Here is a 21,057-nt window from a genome sequence, read left to right on the forward strand (position 1 = left end):
CCAGGGAGGGAGGGACAAAGGAGAGGAGGAGGGGAAGAGGAAGTGATGGAGGAGAGGAGAGGGGAGCGGGATGGAGAGGGCGGGGCGGGAGGGTGCGGGTGGCCAGCGGCCCGGGGACTCCGAGGCGGTGGGTGCGGGAGCAGAAGTGAGACCGGGAGGACAGGTGCGGGGGAGGTGACGGAAGGAAAGGTAAGAGGTAAGTGGAGGCCGGAGGGCGAAGCGTCGTCGGGAGGCAGGAGTGAGGAGAAGCAGGGTCTCCCTGAGAGCCCTCTGTGGCTGGCCTCCCAAGAGACCTGGGAAGGGGCCAGCTCCGCTGGCTGGTCACCTGGGGCCAATCACACCCTCTGGCCTCAGATCCCTTACCTACCCATGAGGAGGTTGTCCTCATTGACAGCAAAGGTTAAGCTCTGACATTCCATGGCTCCCAGGGCTCCAGCTAGGTCACTAGGATCAGCTCCTGCCCTCCCTGTGCCACTGTGACAAGGTCACTCCTGGGCTGGGAGTTCAGGCCCAGGCTGGGCAGCACTGAGCCTCCCTCCCGTTTCCATCCTAAACACCTCCTCTTCTGCCCCTGCTCCCACATTCCCAGCAGCTCAGCTCACCTCCAGGCTGGACCAAGGTGCTATCCCTTCCCAGCCAGCCTGCTCCCCTGGGGCTCCAGAATCAAACCTCACCTCCTCCCAACCCCTACCACCAGTCGTGCTAGTCTGCTGGAAGAGCTCTCCCACCCCAGTGAGGCACCCTCCCACCTGGAAAACACAGTGCCATCTGCCTCTGGACAGCTCATTGTCTTCCAGAGACCTACCCTCTGGACACCAGAACCTTAAGGGACACACTTTCTCAGACGTACTCTATATGCTCAGAGCTCCCACGCCTCACACACACCAACACACGGACACCACATCTTGGCTGTGCACACTGACACAAACAAACACACTGTCTCTGACACGTGCTTATTCTCACCCCCATAATACCCCTCTTGGTTACACACTCATTCAGGCACAGACATCCTTCCACTCAGTCCCTGGAGAGACTCTGGAATCAAAAGCCAACCTCCTTAGAGAAAAAAATCATTTCTCCACCCTTGCTAAACACCTACCCACATTGCCATACTCCACACACGCTCACGCACACACGTATCTCACTCTCCTGAAGGAAAATGGGAGAACCATGTAGGGTTAAATGCAAAATAGGGGGAGGCTTTAACCAAAAAAAAATCTGCTCAGGAAGAATGATTCATCGGTCTGGAAACTGTGACAGCCAGCTGGACAGACCCAGACAGACACGGAGGATACCCGCCAGTGAGAAATAGGGCAGGAGGCAGGCACAAAGAAGGGAGCAGCTAGGAGTCTTTTTGCTTTTTCTCTCCTTCTTTTGATCCTTATCTTTTAGCAGAGCACAGTTGGAAGCTTCACTCCCATTTCACAGAAGGAATAACTGAGAATTGGGTAGGAGAGGAAGAGGCTCAGTGTCCTGGATCCCACAGGGAGCCGGCTGGATTACTCAGGAAACCCAGCTCCCCGACCACATTCCAGGGAGCTCCCCCGCTTCTGGCCTTCACACAAGACCCTACCCACCAATGAAGGGCTTAGGGAGTGAAGGAGACGTGGAGACTAGGCTGGCAGGGAATGCTGGGAGTGGACAGGGACCTACTGTCTAGACAGCCTGGGCCCTGAGCCGTGTGGCTTTCTGGGTCCTCCCCTGATCCGTCCCCTCCCAGAGCTTTCATGTGGTCTGGCGCTGTGGTCCCAGGGTGGGGCAACCTCAGCCCGGTTGAGATTCCTTCTTGGTTGAGATTCCTTCTTATTTTCTCGCTCACATTCCCATTTCCAGCTCTTGCTCCATAAAGAAGAGGGCAGCACGAGGTATGCCAGAAAACCGGGGTAGGGAGGTGGAATCGGGCTTGTCCTCGCTTCCCTCCCGTCATGCTGCAGTGTCCATGGCTTTAGTGAGAGCCAAAGGCCAGCTTCTGCTTTCTGCCTGCCCCCCCCCACCCCCAGGCCCAGGCAAGGTCCTGCTGGAAGAGCCTGTCACCGCCATCTCTACTCCTCCTGACATGTGCCTATCCAAGTTGCCTCTGGCTGGCACAATGCCCAGAATGACGCACCTATGGACGGCCTGGCCCAGCTGGAATGGGCTCCTTGTTCTTTGTAGGGTAGCCCTCTGTTTTCAAAGAGGAGGGTCCTCCTATGCGCCTGGGTTGGGGAACGAGACAGGGAACCCGATCCTGCTGTACATATGCCCACAGACAGGCACGGGGGCCAGCGAGTTCTCAGATCCACCTGGAACTACGTACATGGACACTCTGGTACCCTCCGTCCCGAGTTCACCCCCGTCCCCCACTGATCCATAAACACAAGGAGAGGCACAAACAGCGATACACAGCCCTGAATCACAAACACATCCGGAGATATATAAACACACTCCAGTTACACAGACACACAGAGATAGCACACGCACACACCCCCCACCACCCAGTTTCCAGGGAAACGCACTCCCAAGAATGTCCGGAGTGGGGCCAGGCAGGGCTGGGCTTGGTGCCTTGCTCCAGAGATGAGACAAGGAAAGCCTCAGCTCCCGGGAGCCCAGGGGAGGGGGAGTGCTAGGGAGAAGAACACCCATTCCTTTGTGCCTCTGCCTACCCCTCCCGGGGCTGCCAAGCTCCTGAGACAGGCAAGCCCAGACAAGGAGGCTGTGGGAGTGGGAGGGAGCAAAAGGGAAGGGGGTTTAGGGTCAGAAGAGAGTGGGAGGGTACATACTTGACAGGGTGGAACCTTGGCTGGGGAAGAGTTAGGGGTCACCGGGGCCACAGGAAATGCCTAAGAATTCCATCTTGACCCAGGCGCTCCCTCTTCTCAGGGAGCTAGAGGATGCTCTGGGCAGACTGCCCAAGAGGGCCCTTCAGAGCATCCGTTCCTGCACCCTGCTCACAACACACATGTGCGTGCCCACGAATGCCAGGGATCTGGGGCTGGGGGAGTGAGCTCCGGGCTCTCTCTCCAGCCTCCTTTGAACTCTGTCCCTCCCTCTCCCTGTTGCTGGACCAGCTCACTTCCACACACCCAATCTCCAGGAAGATGTTCTCTGGGAGGCTGAAAGGGACTGTCTCTGGGGGACCTGGGTCCCTGAAGCCACGTGGCCCCCTCACACTCCCAAGGGCAGGAAGAAAGGAGTAGGGCAAGTTTGGGTTTCCTGGGTGAGCTGTGAAGGGAGCAGCGTCTAAAGAGAGCTTAAGGGCTATGAACAGAAGGACAGAGGGAAACAAAGGAAGGAGGGGGATTTCCACTGCCGAGGAGATTTCAGCCAGTAAGACAACGGGCGGGACATTAGTCCTCCCGCACAGAGTCAGGCTTGGCCCACAGCTCCCATCCTCACGTCAACGCCACCTCTGCCCCCCACCCCAGGCCTGCTTTTCCCACTCCTTTAATGTGACAATTCGTTGTATAAATGGATGCCCAGGGCAGACACACCCGGTCTGTCAAAGCACCACCTGGGCTGACCCCTGAACTGCCCAGTCACAAGAACAAGGAGCCCGGTTTTCAGAGCCACCTGACACAACAGAGTGGCCTGTGGCTTTGGGGAACAGGGTGCTAACCATATTCATGACCCCAGAGCTACTGCGGATGCTGTTTTAACGGAGCGGCCATGTCCTCGGATCTCACCTTTGCTCCATCCCCATCCGGAGGGAGCGGCCTCCTTCCCCACCTCCCCGCCTCTTTTCAGAGTGACCCCCTCTTGGCATCATGAAACAACCCCATGGTTGTCCTGTCATTCCAACTGCCCTCCCTTAACCATCTCACTAATGACCTGACAGAGCACCACTCTGCCTGCCCTTTGAATGAGGTCACCAGGACGTCTCCCCTCCCCGCCAAGAAGTGACCGGAGAAGAAAAGCAGGCTGAAGACAAATCGGGATCCTAGAGGAGTTGGGGGTGTTCTTGAGGCACATGGAGAGGCCCCTGAGCCTCCCACTGGCTCTGTGTTACCATGGCAACCGCCACAGCAGGCTCGCACCCCCCCAACGCCCCTAGCCCAGGCTTTTCAACAGAGACCATTGCCTCCGCCTCCCGCTTGGGGGCAGCACACCTTACCCTGAGTGAGCCGGGTGGGCTGCCGGACAGGGAGCCCATCGATACTGCAGACGTTGCCACAAGGGTGGAGGGTGAGGGTGCCCCGCACGTTCTCGATGTAGCAGTGCTCTGGGGCCAGCCCGGGACCCTGCAGGGAGATGTCCCTGGCTGCGGAGCCAATCACCGTCTTCCCTGAAGACAGAGGGCAAACTGAGTCCCAGGCTGGGCCAGGAGGGCGGCCAAGGAGACAGAAGCCCACCTCCTCCTGCACAAAGGATTGCTGCCTGCCACCGGCCACCCTTTTGGGGCCCCTTTGGTGGTGTCCCCCTTTGGTGGAGAAGGTCAGTGGGAGAAGCTCTGGGCAGGCAGAGAAAACTGGCTCACAGATGGGGGGACCCAGAGGACACAGAGCAGCCAGGCTCTACCGACAGAGAAGGGGAACTCTTTCCTGCAGACCTTCCGTTAGTCCCTCCACCTCCTCATCCCCAAGTCCTCTTCCTCCTTCATCCTGCTCTCCTGCTCCCCATCTCTTCCCCCCCACTTCTGCACCTGCACCCCTTGCTCTCCCTGGCTCCCCTCCATGCTAAGGCTCTCCCCCTGGCAGAGCCCCTGGGACTGGTATTTGGAGAATGTGGGGAATGTAGAATCACCCAGGCAACAAGTGCAGCCAGGGGAGAAGCGAGGAGGCCAAGGAGGCCAGGCAGAAGCCAGCAGGGGAAGGGGGCCGAGCCAGGGCCTTATCTCAGGAGGTCGTTCCCCCCACCTCCCAGCCCTCCATGCTCCACAGGTAGCTGCTCCCACGCCAGGCATAGGCCTGGGATGGGGCCCCTTCCTTCTTGGCCACACTGGTTGCTAAGAGCAATGGGCTCTCCTGTTTCAGTACTCTCCTCCTTGTTTCTAAACTAATCTTTAATCCCAGTCATGGAGCCAGATGATCTACCAAGGGGGCCAGGCAGTCCAGGGAGGCCAGGACAAGGGGGGCAAGCTGTTGGCGCGGCCTCACATCTGGGGGAGGCGATCAAGGCTGACAAAGGGCAGAAGGGCCCCCGCGCGTGCCTGGGATCCAGGGCAGAAATGTCTTTAAGGACCAAGGGGTGGCGGAGTGGAGGGGCTGCACCCCCAGACTTACCTTCCTCCAGAGGCAGAAGGGTGATGGCTGTGCTGAGCCGCCCACTGCCCAGGCTCACCAGATGTGGTTTGTCCGTCTGCACTTTCAGCCCCTTGCCTGTCTCAATCAAGTCCAAGGGCCCCTTCTGCAGGGGGTGGGGGTGAGGGATGAGCAGCATGAGACCCTTCAGGCCAGAACCCGAGCCCCCGAACCCCATTACACCGGCACTCCCTCCGGCACCTGCCCTCTCTGAAGGGCTCTGAGGGTGTCGAAAGGCTCAGCCCCAAATCGTGCATGGAGCATTATTACACTAAATTGAAATGAGATCTGAATCTAGGCCACTAACTTGTCCCACTGGATTTCTCAAGCGTTGGCTTAACTGCCCCCTTTGTCTATTAAGACATAAAAAAGGAGAAAGTGAGAGGAGCAGGTGGGTGCTGGAGAGGAGAAGGGGCTGCTGCAGAGGAGGGCCAATGCAGACTTGTCCCTGTAGACTTGTCCGTGGCCATCCCCTTGGCCACTGCTTGCCTCCGGGAAACTGAATCACAGTGGAGGACAGAGCCTGGGATCCAGGAGAGAGACACAGCCCAGGGTCAGTCTGTAAACCGGCTCCTGACTTCTAAAGGGTATATTCTGGGTGAACCAATTAACCTGATTCAGATAAAGCCTCAGCTGTTAATAGGCTTGGGACCTGGGAAAGGGTGGAGAGGAGCTGCTGCTCTCATCCCTGGGCTGTGGCCACGGCTGGGGCCACGGCTGGGGCCACGGCTGGGGAGAGGAGCCAAACCCACCCTCTCCAACAGCCCTCTTGCCCCTTGGCCTTGACCTGCTCACCTTTACCATTGCTTGGGTCTTGCATCCAGGGCCTCCCTGGTTCCTGTTAAGAGCGTCCATGGTCCTGGGGCTCCACGGCTCCTGGGGACACAGCAGAAGGCAGGTGTTGGCAGGGAGGCCAGGCGGGGGGGGGCGGGGGGGCAGGGAATAGGGTCTGTGGCCAGCGGTGGTGGTACCTGTCACCCTCATTCCCTGCAGGCTCATGCAGAAGAAAAAGTGGAGGGAGCTCAGAGGCAGACACCCAGCACACCAGTCCTCACCCTTGCCACCATAAGCCAAGACCCCTAGAGGCCCTGCCTGTATGTCTATGCTTTCTTGCCTCAGAAATCCAGGAGCTAGGCTTCCACGGCAGAGGACGCTCAGACATCTGGAGCCAGAGGTAAGGTGGGGAAAATCTACCTCAGTAAGGGAATCCAGGGTCCAAGAACTCCCCGGGGGACACCGGTAGCCAGAGACACCCCCCCTAGGTGGGTGATATTGCTGAGGCACTCCCTTCCCCAAACCCTCTCCTGCCTTTCCCTTTGTCTCTTTTCCCCCAGGGGTCCCCACAGGGTGTCTGCTTAAAGGAGACACCACAGGAAGAACTCAGCCATTCCTGCCTTCTGTATGTCTCAACTCCTACACCTTCTCTTCCCCAAAAAGCAGTCTCGCCCCCAGACAATCAGCGAAAAACCCCTCAGTGGTGACTAATAACAGGAGTACAGTTTTCTAGGTTCTTCATCTGATCTGGTGTGGTAGGAAGCTTAGGTCTTTAGAACCGAGGGTAAAGTAGATTCGAGAGCCAGAACTGAAGCTCTTTCCACGCATCCCTTTCTCTCTTCCTCACGGTTTTGGTACCTTTGGGCCCGTCCCTTGATCATCTTGTTAAGGTGACAAGTTTCCCATTCGATGTGGACATGGGGCTGGGGATGACTGAGAGAGAGTGGCTCCAGGTGGGAGGGAGACCCAGGAAGGCAGGGTTTCCCTCCACTTTCTCTTCCAACCCTCGACCATGGCCTAGTGACTTAGGAAGTGGGGGCAGGAGCCAGCATTCCAAGGAGTGCCTGACCCCCCTGGCCCTGGGGCCCAAGGACCTCAGCCTTAGAGAGTTACTAATTTTACCCTCCCAGCTTCCACCCTTCCGGACCTGGACGACATCATGTCCGTCACCATGTCCACCCAAGCTGGCGGAAGAAAAACCGGAATTGGGCCTGGGGCCCACCCCAGCTCCGCCGGGGAAGAGGGAAGGCAAAGGCGGTTAACCTACACCGAGTTCCAAGCCGGCCTGGCGCCTCCCCAGGAGATCTGGCTGTGGGGAAGAATTTCCAGGGTTAGAGCCTGCCTGCTGTCCTGTTTCCTTACACTCAGGGGAAGCCCTCAGCATTCTCCGAGGAAAGGGACGTGAGAGAGTGGGTTGGGAATAGGGAGTTTACTAAAAGAGGAGTAAGAAAAGAAAACAAAACAAAACAAAAATAATGGGGGAAGAAACAGCATCACCATTTAGTGGAAAGAGATTTAGGCTGGGATGCAATAGCCTTAAATTCTCACCCTGACTTTATTATTTATTAGCTGCGGAATCTTGGACAAGTTACTTAAATTCTCTGAGTGTCAAGTCATTCTTTATAAAAGTGGAATAGTGACTTTTTCACAAAAGATTGTCTGGATTAGTGCTTGCCTGTGGCTAAGGGTAGATGGAGAGTGACTATAAATGGGCACAAGATTTCTTTTTGGGGTGAGGGAATTGTTCTCAAACAAAACTGTAAATATACTCTAAAAAATCACTGAATGTGCACTTTAATTAAGTGAATTTTATGATATATATGTTATACCTCAATAAAACTGTTTTTAAATTTTTTTTAAGATTTTATTTGTTTATTTGACAGACAGAGATTACAAGTAGGCAGAAAGGCAGGCAGAGAGAGAGAGAAACCAGCTCCCCGCTGAGCAGAGAGCCCCATGCAGGACTCAATCCCAGGACCCTGAGATCATGACCTAAGCCAAAGGCAGAGGCTTAACCCACAGAGAAACCCAGGCGCCCTATTTTTTTTTAAAGATTTTATTTACTTGAGAGAGAGAGCAAGTGAAAGCACAAGTGGGGTGTGGGGGAGGGAAAGGGAGAAGCAGACTCTCCACCAAGCCGGGAGCCCAAGGCAGGGCTTGATCCCGGAATGGGAGGATCACAACCCCAGCAGAAGGCAGACACCTAACTAACGGAGCCACCCAGGTGCCCCAATAAAACTGTTTCTTTTCTTTTCTTTAAGATTGGAGAGTCAGCTCTTATATTAAATGACACTGTGTGAAGCACAAAGCTCCGTAAACATGCCGGTTATGAGTATGGGTTTCAAGATCTAGAACAAGTCCCTTCACCCTTTTCTATCAAGTTCGTCACCATTACCCTGTTCATTTATTTACGCCAAAGAATTTCAAGCGGAGATAAAGATTGTAAAAAAAAAAAAAAATAAGGTTGATGGGGAACAAGACTGATGCGAGGAGAGGAGGAAATAATAATGTGAAGGAGAGGGGGAGACCAGGAGGGAGGTGTGAGGAGAGACGGAGAAGATCCGGAAAGATGTAGAAATCAGCATGTTGGAGGCCGTGGCCCCAGCTCAGAAACCTAACCCAGGTGAAGCGCAAAGCTACACCAGACCGACGCGTCCCGGTCGCACAAAGGGGCTGTCCCGCGGCCACCTGGGGGCGCGCTCTCCTCGGACCCCACCCCGGGCCGGGATGGCGAAGCGGCGCTGCGCCCGGGCGCCCTCAGCTGCCAACCCGCTTCCGTGGACAGGGCTACCCACCACCCCCGGCAGTAATTACCCACTCGGAGCGCCCCGCCCGGCCCCGCTGCCAAAAAAAGGCCCCTGCGGCGCAAGGCTGGCTCCCGGGAAGGAGGGATGCGAGGGAGGCGCCGCGGTCAGCCCCGGCTCTCTGGAGCCCTCCCGCACCTCCTGGGGACAGGGCGGCAGAGGCCTGGGAGCCGGGAGCCGCCGTGCAACAAGGGGGGACCCCGTGGCGGGCGAGGGCGAGGCCGGGGCTCCCGCGGGTGACCCCGCCAAGGCCCGGGCCCTCCGGCCTCCTCGCCCGGCGGGGACGCGTGGGCACCGAGGCCACGCGGGATCTGCCCGTCCCCAGACCTCTCGGCCTAGTAGGTGTCCAGAGTCACCGCTTGAGGTCTTGGCACCCTAACTAGGGTGAAGGTAGGCCCGAGCAAGGGCCGAAAAGGTCTGTAACCAACAGGCGCTGGAGGAAGTCCAGGCTCCAAATCGGGCCCCAGGCGAGTCCCCGAGCGGTGCCTTGCTCCTGCGCACCCCGGAGTCCCCCGGGGCCGCTCCAGGCCTCACCTGTGGCTGGTGGGGCCAGCCGGACCCTCGCCCCAGGCGTCGCATGGCGGTGGCCGGAGGCCTGCGTGGCCGAGCTGGGACCCTCTCCGCCCGCCGCCGCCTTCGCTTTCCCGACGCACATCCGCCCTCAAGGAAGGGCGGCTGGCAGGGAAGGAGTCGGGACAGGAAGGAAACTGAGGCTGGGAGCCCGGAGGGCGGGGGCCGGGGAAGGGCGTGGAAGGGGGGATATGAGGGCTCAGCGGCGGGACCAGGTGGGTAAGGGGAAACGCAGGGATGGAGGGGCGGGATGGAAGACGGAGACTGAGGGATTGAGAGAAAATGAGAGCTGGGGAGATTGTCAGGAGGGGAAGAAGGTGGGGAAACTCTCCGCGGGACTCCGAGCTGGTGGAGACGGAGGGACAGCGAGGCGGAGGGCCTGGGGGACAGAGAAGGGGATGGAGAGACTGAGAACACGGAGGTCGTCGAGTAAAGGGGACGATGGCCAGGGGCAGCCCTAGAAGGTACAGAGGGCAGTGGAGGTGGAAATGGAGGGACGGGGAGCCAGGGGAAGGGAGGAGCAAGGGGGCTGAGGGCAGCCGCGGCCCTGAAGTTGGGGCGGGACCGCAGGTGAGCGGCAGAGGCTCCAGGGGGCAGAGCCAGGGAGAGGCGGGAGTGTAGAGTGGGGCTCCGGTTCTCCTGGGGGAGAGGAGGGGGTGCTGGCGAGCGCCCCTCTCCGAGGTTGCGGGCGGGGTGGGACTGCCGCCGGGGCGCGGCTCCTCGCTGGCCCGGAGCCTGTGCTGCCCAGGGCCGCCAGGTGGGACAAGGCCGCAGTGTTGGGTCGCCCCGCCCGCCGCGCACGCGGGACAAGCGGCCTTTCTTTGGCCGGGCGGGGAGAAGGAGCCGCTTGTTTACGCGGCCGGGGAAGGGGGCGGCCGCTCAGACACCGCCCGCTCCCCGCGGGGCAGCTGCGGGAAGGGGGGCCCGAGGGTGCACAGGAGGTGCGAGTGTGAGCGGCAGGGTGTGCGGACGGGAACTGCGTGAGCGCGGCGGGCCTCGGGTGTGAGCGCCGGCTTCGCGGTGCCGAAAGCGCAGCGCGTGCGGACTGCGGGCGGAGGTCCCGGCGTGCGGGAGGCTGCCCCACGCGCGACGGCGGCCGATACCAGGGCTGCGCGCGCGGCCGGCGGGCGCGCGCGTGGGTGACACGGAGTGGGGCGCGCGGTGCATGTCGGCTGCGTGGGATGCCTGACGTGGTGGGGAGCTTGTATTTGTGTGCGAGCGGTCCGATGAGTCAGCCCGGGAGACTCCGGGACGGTTGAGCTAACGGGACCAGAATGCAGCCCCGCCCCGGCTCCCTGGGTACCCCGCCGGGCCAGGTCCCCGCTCATCCCAGCACCCGCGGAAGCGTCTGCTGGAGCCTCGGCAACCCCGCGCCGGGCAGCCCCTCCCCGGCCCCGACACCCCCAGCCCCTAGTCCCCCGCCGCCGGCCTGCCGGTACTTCCCCATCCCAGAGGAACCCGGATGGCTGGCTCAGCCCCCGCCTCGGGGAACTCCGTTAGGGATACGAATCCGGACCCTACGGGCGTGGCAAGAGCCTGGGGCTTCCCTCTCCTAAGCGTGCCCCGTCCGGCCTCCCGGACCCCTAAAGATGCGGGTCCTCGGAGGAGAGCTGGGGAGACCCGGGACGTGCCTCCCGTCTCCTAAACACACCCAGGATTTGTCTCCCGGATTCCCACCGCCTCCGGGCTGGACTCCACACACATTCCTCGTCCATAGAGGCGGCCTGGCTGGGGCAGGAGGGGAGCTGGCCCAGGAGGGTCCCCTCGCCCGGTGCAAGGCTCTCTGCCTGCGGTCGGCTGGAGAGTGGGAGGAGTGCGGCGCGGGCGGACGAGACTCCACGAGTGTCCGCCCGGCCGGCCATCTGGGTGCCTGTAGGAGAGACTGGCTGGGGCAAGGACCAGCGTCCCTCCCGGGGAGGAGCGCGAGGGCCCCCTCTGGCGGCTGCGTGGACAGAGGCTCCGGAGGGCAAAAGCAAGCAGCTGGCAGAAAAGCCGCGGAGCCGGCTCCCCACAAAGCCCCTTTCTATCGCCCCCCCACCCCACTGCACTCACCTGGGGCGCCCCCTCCTCCCACACGGTTTCTTCTGGGCCCCCCAGCCCAGAGCTGATCTGAGGGCTCCCGCCAGGCCCTGGGACTTCCCCTTATCCAGTCCCAGCAGCGCAGCCAGCGAGACCCACGGGTCTAGTGGGAGAGAGCGTCCTTACCTCGCGCGGGGAGAGGGGGACACGGGTTCCCTCGCCTTGCTCGGCCGCCGCGGCCTCAGGCTCTGGAGGACACTGTTGCTTTTCCCTGGGAGCCCGCTGAGTGGGAGGAGAGCGAGAAGGTCCCGCCCCCCCAGTCCCCGCCCCCGTCCCCCGTCCCGTCCTGCCAGGCCAGCCAAAGACGCCCTTGTGGAACTGGAGCCCGAGGTCCCCCCACCCACCCTTTCCCATAGCAGCACCTCCCCCCAAGCCCCCCCCCCGCCCCCCGCCTGCACAGCGCCCGCTTTGTTCCTCTCTGCAGCTGGGCTCTCCACTACCATCAACACACGCACACCCCTCCTCCCTCCTGCCCTCCCCTTCCGACTCCCCTAGACCACCCTCCACCCCTAGGCCTTAAGGCTCTTCTGAAAGGGTGTTTCTGACAATTTCTCACTCTCTCCCCCTGCACGCCCCCTTTTTTTTAAAACCTTAGGTGCCTGAGTCCTCCGTAGCTCCCAGTGAACCTCATGGTCGTATAGCCCTCCAGCATGGTCTCAGTATCTCCAGAAAATATCTGCTGAAGGTACCCAGGTACACCCTCTCGTGCTCACCTCCAAGCCCTGCCATGAAGAGCTGTAAATGGGGCTGATCACCCTCCACATCCGGCTTCACAGACTTTTCTGTGAGGTGGAAGACATGTTAAAGTGCCATGCAAAGTGTAAAGCACAGAAGCCTGAACTGAATCAGCATCTCGCCTCCATCCATGTAGGTCCATCTTACTACCACCTGCTGACTTAGAACTGGGGTGAGGCAAGCTATAGGCAGACAACTGGGCACACCATCCTAGAGCAATCTGGGTCTCTGTAGGAGTGGGGGTTAATATGGAAGAAAAGGAGGGACTCGGGCACCGGGGTGGCTCAGTCATTAATTGTCTGCCTTTGGCTCAGATCATGATCTCAGGGTCCTGGGATGGGGAAACCTGCTTCTCCCTCTCCCACTGCCTCTGCTTGTGTTCCCTCTCTTGCTGTGTCTCTGTCAAATAAATAAATAAAATCTTTAAAAATAAAGAGAGAGAGAGAGAGAAGAAAGAAGGAAAGAGAGAGAGAAGGGACCAGAAACCTAAGAGGAATCTAGAAACTGAGCTCGATTGAGGTCATTCTTCATCTCAACCCCCACCCCGAAATCCAGCTTGGACAGTGGATTCTTACCTTGCAAAGCCAGCTCTTGCCCCAGGAGACTGACTGAGGAGACCCTAGGGAGCTGACCTCAGCTAGGCTAGACCTCTTCAACCTGCCCTCAAGGGAAGCCTGAGACTCCTTCTCACTGAATGAGGGAGGAGAAAACCCCCACAGCTTCTAGCTGGGGAAGATAGCAGAAAATAATTTGCCCTCTTTGGGATGAACATATCTTGCTCTGATTCAGTGGCTTCAGTTTGTGCCCTCTTTCCCTAACCCTGGAACAGCAGGAGGCTGAACTGCAGCGGTCTTTGGTCACTCATTGACAGGGCCAGCATTAGCAGGGGGGCCCCCCACTGCTGGAGGCTGGGACTGACTGGAGCCAGGCAGTGGACAGGAGGGGGGAGGGGAAAGACACTTTGCACTTACCAGCTGTGGCTAACAGAGGTCAAACAAGCAAGGTTCCAGCAGGCATCATGGGTACCAGGAAGCCTCAGAATTTGGGGAAGCCTCTTATTCTTCCTCTCTTCATACTGTTTGAAGCTCATGAAAAGTGTTTTGACTGGCCACCTTTCATGAGACAGATCACAACAGTAAGTTTCAGACTATTCTGGTAAAAGAAAAAGAAACAAAACCCAAACTATTGTATCCTCGATGCCAAGATCCAGCATCTGAGGGAAGGGGCTCTGATTGGGGTACCTCAGAGTCTTTTCACGTATCTGTTTCACAACTCCCCGATCTTCTTTACCATCCCGGTCGGGAGGAATTTCAGGGAAGGATGGAGCCTGCCACAAAGCAGCTGATCTGAGGAAGCGGGTGAAACAGCACCCACCTTCTCTGTCCTCCCACTCAGGGACCAGCTAACCCCAACGCTCTGTGCAATGTGTCCTCCTGCTGGGTTGAGGCCCTATGTTCCCACAGTTAGAGCACTCAGGGGACCGGGGACCTACCGCCCCACCCTCCACCCCCACCCGCTGCACATCTGGAGCCCATCAAAAAACTCAGTGCTCTCTCGCAATTACGCAAGAGGTCGAGCAGCTGGGAGCTCAGGAAAGGGGGAGGAAGAGAGAAGAAAGCAGAAAACAGCTTTCCAAGCATGCTTCAGACTTTCCGAAGTGGAAGCAGCGGGGAGAGGGCAAAGGCTGGGTGTGGAAGGAAGAGTGGGTTTGCAAAGGCTCTGCACTTGGCTATGAATGTCAGGAGTCTATTTCCACATCCCTCCTGCCTTCGCCTAGGCCCTCTTCCCACCTCTGTCCCTCCTCTCGCACCGTGCTCCCTCCAGCCCCAGGAGGAGGCAGCTGTTGCTGATTACAGCACGCCAGCCCTGTAGAGTCACATCTTCTCAAGTTCTCCTTTCTGGCCTCTCTGGACCCTGAAGTCAGGCACCATTGGTGTTGATGCGGTGACAGCAATGACGCCAAGTGACTCCTCCCTGCATCAGACTTGGGGAAAAGTTCAAACCTTTCTTCAGCAGGAGTTCTCTCCTAAAAATTGCACAATCCATGCTTAGACCCAAAGCTGAGAGACATGGGAGCTGAGTGGGCAGTTTGGGTCATGGGGGAAGACTGTCTCATCTACATCCATGTAGGCTCAGGACCTTCCTATGAGCTGAATAGAATAAGCACTGATTTGGGAAAAAGAATGGGAAACAAGACCCATTTCCACTTCTCTCATTGCCTTGACATTGTAATGCCTCTTTTTCAACTAGCAACCTGATCACACGGAGTTCGATTATGGGAGATTTTGAGAATTGGACTAAGCCCTAAATAACCATTTAGCCCCTGCCCTATGAGCAGCAAGGCAAAAAAAATCTGTCTGTGGGGGGTGGGGGGGTGAGAAGTGACCCAAGCTCCTGAAAACTGGTTTTCTGAGTGTCTTGTGTCTGAGTGGGCAGCTTAGTTTGGAAAGGTAGTCTTCCTAAGGTCTAGTGCCACGTAAACCCCTAACTCCCAAGGGTAAGACGGGAGACCGACACCTGGGGGAGGCTTTCTAACCTTGGGCAAGGGCAACGTACAGCACGCAATTGCTGTGGAGCTTCTAGAACTTTCAAAGCTCTGTAGCCACAAACAGATTTACCAAAGGGAGCGTGGGGGGAGGGAGTGGAGGGAGAGGATGGTTGCAATGAGATGTGCATAGTAAAGGGGAGTTAATTCGGAGTTTTTACTTTCTTTTGAGAGATTCCTCTGAAGCCTACAAGGCAGACCCCTCCCTATTCCTCACCCTCACTGAGACCAGCTGTGGTTAACACTGGTCTACCTGAGGCGAAAAGGTTTTATAAGCAGATTCAGCCATTGCTTCTAGTTAGACTTTCATCTTCTTGAGGATAGGGGCTTTTTCTATTTTTCTGTCTTCCTCCAATGAGCCCGACCAGATGTGAACATTTTAAAAAAGCTACTCTGTATCAACCCTGGAAATCTCTCAGGCGCTACTCAGTGTGAACAACTTCCCATTAATTGGAGGGCAAAGCTTCCCGAGTCCCGAGTCCCAGATGCACGGGCTGATAGATCCAGGGTTAGAAACTGTGGGTAGATGAATTACAGATCTTTTTAAAAAGGAATTCCTGACCACGAGGTGTGTTCCCTACCTCCTCTGTGTGGAATTAATTAATTCAAAGCAGGAAGCACAAACCTCCTACATTAAACAGAATGCTCAGTCAGATCTAATTATTTTGTTAGTCTCCCTCACAGGAGGCCAACAAGAAGTCCACTGGACACAGTGGTGGGACTTAGCTGCCAGTCAGGGCTGTCGCTCCGCCCTGGTAAGCTTCCCTGGGCTAAGGTTACATTGTCGGAGAGCCACGCCACACTGCAGCGACAGGGACCGGAGACTTTGTTATTTCTCTTAAGGAAAAAAAAAATTCACTCTTGGTTTTTCACCATGAAGATAAAAACTTCATCATTCCCATTCATTATTCACTACAGAGAGCAATTTGTCTTCCAAAAAATCTGTTCACAGTCAATAGTTCTCTTAAGTTAAATAAAAACAAAGTTAGGATGAAATCTTCCCTGAGGGAATTAGCAAAACTCCCCAAGCATCTATGCCCCCCGCCCACAGGATCACTTACTTCTTATCACCAATGCTCTAATGGGGAAGAGAATGCTCTGAGAGATCACCGATCATAGTTATTCTTTAACAGATGAAGCCTCATGTTTCTGACTCTACAACTATCCCCAACAAAATTAAAACCAGAAGTCCCTAAGTAGCATCAACTTCAGAAGCTCCACAGACCGGAGCACACGTGTGTACGTATGTGCGCGCTCACACAGAGAGAACACACGCGGAGGCATTGTATCTGTAATGTAGGGGAAGGCAGCGAGTACTCTTAGAGATTCTTTTCTTTTAAAAAAAATATCATTAATTTTTAAACTTAGATCCCATTACATTATCTCGAATTAGCAAGGAGACACCAGACGATGAGACAGTCAAGAATCTAATAAACATTCATTTTATAATACTCTTTATTTGATTAAAGAATTTTCCTTCTTTGTGTACACTGGAATGTTATATTCCCTATGTATTTTACAGGGTTACAAAACATCTCTCATTTTAAATATTACCCCAAAAGTAATTTCAGAAAAAAAAAATTGTGAAACTAAACAACTTTAAAAAAATCATATGGACAAGCAACTTTCAAACAAAACTGGATTAATAAGATCTCTTGTCTATTTAACTACATGACAAATTTCTTGTCCCAGTCCCCTTCCTCAAAAAAAACCTCATGTGGAAACCAAGCCAGAGATAAGGATTCTTCCCTGATGCAGTTAAGGGAAAGGGAAAGGCCAGAAATTTCTTTGGCAAACAATTCCACCCATGGCCATCTGTGTGTGACTGCTTTGCTTGGAGGACAGTACACTCTTTGCAGGGAGGCCCGATGTCATCCCAAGTGGGAGTGGTCCTCTCCAGCCAGCTGGAAGTGCAGCAGGTCATCTCGTCATCTGCCTCTCCCCCCGCCTGGGGCCGCAGCCTAGCAGTAGCCCCAGCAACCCTACCAAGTGCAATACTGAGCTAGAAAGCCAACGCTGGGCTGCCTGATGTAGCCTTCTCCATTGCACAAGTAATGGATGAGAGGGGACATGAGGACACTCATCAAAGAGGGCTCAAGGGACAAAAATGAAGGCCTTCAGAGACAGGAAAAGAGAGGAAAGGACTGAGAACACAGAGAAGAGCCAGGAAAAAGGAGGCGGTGAATTCAAGGACATGTGAATGGATTACAAAGACCATGAGATTTTATGTTTTAGCTGAAGTACCCAGAGTGCAGAGAACCAGAAGCTTGGGTAGCACCAGCAGCAGACAGGATTACCTGCAGATGTGAAAGCCCTCACTGGACATAACCATTCACCTCTCAGGCATCTTGCAAGTGGGGGCTGTGCCATCCAAAAGCTGCTTCTCAGTGGTCTTTACTACTGGCACAAGTGGGATTCACAGTACTATTCTAAACTAGAGGGACACAACTGGAAGGAAAACAAGCAAAGGAATGGAGGGATGAGTAGACATAGGAAAAGGACAAAGTACACCCTTATCTGTTAACTTCTACACCTCAGACCCCTTAAGCAGTTCACCTATCCAGTCCAAAGATCGAGGATGGATTAGTTCAACCAGTTCCCAGGAGTGCCAAACAAATACAATGCCTATATACGATGATCCTAGCACTTGACTGAGGTACAGAAAGAGAAAAACTCAAGGTAAAGGAAAGGAGTAGGAAAGATTAAAATTTGCAGAGAAAAAGAGAAAAAAAATATTTGCAGAGAAAACTTTTTAAAAATGAAGTATGAAATGTAACCATATTTAGGGGATTAAAACAAAGGAACAACAATGAGGCAAAGGAAGAGAAGCTGTTTAACTGGGGGGCTTTCTCTGGAGAGCTTGCTTTCCTGCTGGCCAGTAAAATCTGCCAAAGAAATCAGCAGCCTTTCCCTTTATGTTTGTGTCTTTCTTTGCCAAAGAACATCTCTGTGACACTTGAACACTGAGGGTGAGTTGAGGGTCCTTGCGCGCAGAGAATCGTGCATTGTACCAGAAAAAAAGGGTCTCCAATGGCTTGTAGATTTGGAAAAAACTCTTCAGCCACGGTTGGCTTCTTCTTTATTAATTTGAAAATTTTCTTTTCTGGTTCCCTCTTCTTGGTATTACAGGATTTCATACTTATCCACTAGGAAAGTGGTCTCTGTGGAAAACCTTACGGGACTGTTTCCATCTACCTGGGTCACTTTGGTAACCTAGGGAAACAAACAAAAAGTGCGGTAAAACATCAGGAGAGCGAGTCTCCACGGTGCTTACTATATTCTCAGGACAGAACAAACTCCCCTACAGCAATATTAAAAATAACGCAAAAACACTACAAAGTTCAATTCACAATTGTGGCTTACAGCATCACTCTTCCTACCAACAGGATTAACTTACTTTCTAGGCAGAAAAGACAACTGTTTGCATGAGATGTACAGTGCTATCAAGTAAAAGATCTAGAATGAGTGGCCACTACTCAGGACCTGCCCCAAAGGAAAGTTCACAGACATTTAATTAGGCTGATCGATTAATATTTTGACCCAAAATGCAATATTCTGACTCTTCCAACTTCATTTGCCTGATTTGCTCTCCAAGTCTCACTAAGCTGCCCTATCAGACTTATTTCTAGACATGGCTGGATCCTTCTATGAGATCTTGTTTTCTCCTTTTCATTGTATATGTCTAGTTTAATGAATTACCTGTAACACTAGTGCCTGTAATGGCATCAATACAAGCTTGAACCACTGATTATATTTTCTAATGAGGTTTTCAGAGAGCCCCACTCTTCGAATTGTCCCAAACAGGAATATGTACCCATTTCTATCTCATGTCTTGGTTTCAAGCCTGTACTCCCAATAATCATGGGCTTATGCCAATAACTGAGAGTGGAGAGAGAAGTGCTTTTTGGAATTATCCAACACAGGAAGGAAACTGTAATCTCCTAAGCACTTATAGGAGAGATAAAGACCATCTGGGAAGACAAGATAGTGCCACAACCAGCATATCAACAAGTCAGAGGGGAAAATGAAAATATAAATTGGGTCCTTGTAATGCAACTTCAAAAAAATAGAGGAGCAATGAGTTAAAAATAATGATCTAAAGAAACAGTTCACAAATATCCATCACTTTGCTTATCTAAAGGACAAGGTCTGCAACAGAACTGGCCCATGATTTTCTGTATTAACAAAGGGAAACTGCAACATAAATAATTCAAATATATATATTTTTTAAATCTTTATTTATTTATCTGACAGGCAGAGATCAGAAGTAGGCAGAGAGTCAGGCAGAGAGAGAGGGGGACGCAGGCTCCCCGCTGAGCTGGGAGCCCGATGCGGGGCTCGATCCCAGGACCCTGGGATCATGACCTGAGCTGAAGGCAGAGACTTTAACCCACTGAGCCACCCAGGCGCCCCTATTGTGGGTTTTTATTTCTTTTATTTTTTATTTTTATTTTATTTTTTTTAAGATCTTTATTTATTTATTTGACAGACAGATCACAGTAGGCAGAGAGAGAGAGAGGAGGAGGAAGCAGGCTCCTTGCTGAGCAGAGAGCCGGACCCTGAGATCATGACCTGAGCTGAAGGCAGAGGCTTTAACCCACTGAGTCACCCAGGCGCCCCTATTATGGGTTTTTAAAAAAGATTTTTATTTATTTCAGAGAGCGCGCGCCCCTGAGCGAGGAGGGGAGCAGGGGGAGGGGGAAAAGCAGACTTCATGCTGATCATGGAGACTTGATCCCAGGACCGAAACCATGACTGGAGATGAAACCAGAAGCTGGATGCTTAACTGGCTGAGCCACCCAGGTGTCCTGAATAGTCCAAATATTGTATTCATTTGTATTAGAATCATTTTCGCAGGGAAGTAATTTTACCTTCCAAATAAAAAACTTTCTTGGGGATGCCTGGTGGCTCAGTTTGTTGAGTATCTGCCTTCAGCTCAAGTTGTAATCTCAGGGTCCTGGAATCAAGGCCCAGATCAGGCTCCCTGCTCAGTGGGGAGTCTGCTTCTCCCTCTCCCTCTGGCCCTCACCCCCACTTGTGCTCTTTCTCTCCCACTCTCTCTCAAATAAACAAACAAATCTTTAAAATAAATAAATGAAAAAACAAATAACAAAATGAAACAAAACTTTCTTTCCATCCTTGGGTTCAAACCAAGCAACATAAATAAGACATTACAAAACAAAGTGCAAACAAAAATTTAAAAATTAAAAAATAGGGGTGCCTGGATGGCTCAGGTCATGATACCAGGTTCCCGGGATCGAGCCCCACACTGGGCTCCTCACTCCACGGGGAGCCTGCTTCTCCTTGTGCCTGCCACTCCCCTTACTTGTGCACTCTCTGTCAAATAAATAAATAAAATCATAAATAAATAAAATTTAAAAATAAGAGGCATTATAAAACCATGGGTTGGCTGTTTTGGTAAATAGCTTTTAAAATGCATGAGATTAGGGCGCCTGGGTGGCTCAGTGGGTTAAGCCGCTGCCTTTGGCTCAGGTCATGATCTCAGGGTCCTGGGGTCGAGTCCCGCATCAGGCTTTCTGCTTGGCAGGGAGTCTGCTTCCTCCTCTCTCTCTGCCTGCCTTTCTGCCTGCTTGGTCTCTCTCTGTCAAATAAATAAATAAAATCTTAAAAATAAATAAAATAAAATAAAATGCATGAGATTATTTTTTTAAAATAGGCAACTAAGATATACAAATCTTGCATAATCCACAAATACTTTTATAATATATATTCATATTCAATTTCTTTACCATGTCCAATCTAGAGAAGAAAACTGAGTTAAAGCAGGAGAGGAATTTGACTAAGATCACAAAATGAAATTCAATAATGGAATCCACAGGGAATACCGGCTTTTCTGATTTTTTTTCTTTTTAAAGTAAGCTCTCAGCCCAACACAGGACTTGAACACATGACCTGAGGGTCAAGAGTCACATGCTCTATGGAATGAGCCAAGCAAGCGCCCAGCTTTTCTAACTTTTGATGCCATTCTATTTATCTGGTATCCGTCCTACCATGTGCTCTTGATTAAAAGAGAATACCTGTATGTTACAGTAGTTTCTTTTAGAGATGAAGGAGACTTGAACAGGGAAGAAGTCGTTGGGCTGCCCAGCAATGCTGAACTCGAGGCTGCCACTCTTATTTTTGGCATCAATCACTGGCAGGCACCACTCCAAGGTATTTCGTCGGCTGTCGTGTCGATACTCGCCATCAATCTCCCCAATCACTGGGGCACCCACCCCAGATCTGTCATGAGAAACACTTGTGTCACCTTAGCTGTTCAAAGCTGGAAGAACTCTGCCAAGGAAAATCAGCCCTGAATTTGATTATGTTCCTC

At 53.7% G+C, this 21,057-nt stretch overlaps 2 protein-coding genes and 2 long non-coding RNA genes across 22 annotated transcripts in view; 1 reads left to right on the forward strand and 3 right to left on the reverse strand.

Moving 5' to 3' along the window:
• Window positions 1–11,678, reverse strand: part of PHLDB1 (pleckstrin homology like domain family B member 1) — a 44,815-nt gene extending 33,137 nt beyond the window's left edge. For 17 of the 19 annotated variants that reach the window (XM_013054923.2, XM_013054940.2, XM_013054939.2 and 14 more), the window contains exons 1-4: window positions 9,329–9,676; window positions 6,012–6,092; window positions 5,199–5,322; window positions 4,091–4,261 (exon numbers count right to left, since the gene is read on the reverse strand). In XM_013054923.2, the coding sequence (XP_012910377.1) occupies window positions 4,091–4,261; window positions 5,199–5,322; window positions 6,012–6,092; window positions 9,329–9,373 (421 nt within the window). In that variant the 5' untranslated portion in view covers window positions 9,374–9,676. Of the gene's footprint in view, window positions 1–4,090; window positions 4,262–5,198; window positions 5,323–6,011; window positions 6,093–9,328; window positions 9,677–11,015; window positions 11,040–11,569 lie in introns of those variants that run through there. The other 2 variants (XM_013054929.2, XM_013054935.2) reach the window with 2 other exon arrangements.
• LOC106005558 lies at window positions 85–7,819 on the forward strand. Its single transcript, XR_001178996.2, has 3 exons — window positions 85–196; window positions 6,210–6,390; window positions 7,121–7,819. It is a non-coding gene; the product is annotated as an uncharacterized LOC106005558 (long non-coding RNA).
• A 453-nt stretch (window positions 11,679–12,131) lies between the features above and the next one.
• Window positions 12,132–13,699, reverse strand: LOC123392186. The gene is made up of 3 exons (XR_006606895.1): window positions 13,420–13,699; window positions 13,150–13,290; window positions 12,132–12,225 (listed from the first exon to the last, which is right to left on the reverse strand). It is a non-coding gene; the product is annotated as an uncharacterized LOC123392186 (long non-coding RNA).
• Window positions 13,700–16,160: 2,461 nt separating this feature from the next.
• ARCN1 (archain 1) overlaps window positions 16,161–21,057 on the reverse strand; it is a 29,726-nt gene continuing 24,829 nt past the window's right edge. Inside the window, exons 9-10 of the mRNA XM_004749957.3 lie at window positions 20,762–20,966; window positions 16,161–17,936 (exon numbers count right to left, since the gene is read on the reverse strand). Coding sequence (XP_004750014.1) covers window positions 17,847–17,936; window positions 20,762–20,966 — 295 coding nt within the window. The 3' untranslated portion in view covers window positions 16,161–17,846. The remainder of the gene's footprint in view (window positions 17,937–20,761; window positions 20,967–21,057) is intronic.

Source organism: Mustela putorius, unplaced genomic scaffold, assembly GCF_011764305.1.
Source record: "Mustela putorius furo isolate JIRA1106 unplaced genomic scaffold, ASM1176430v1.1 tig00000460_pilon_pilon_pilon, whole genome shotgun sequence".
Taxonomy (NCBI): Eukaryota; Metazoa; Chordata; class Mammalia; order Carnivora; family Mustelidae; genus Mustela; species Mustela putorius.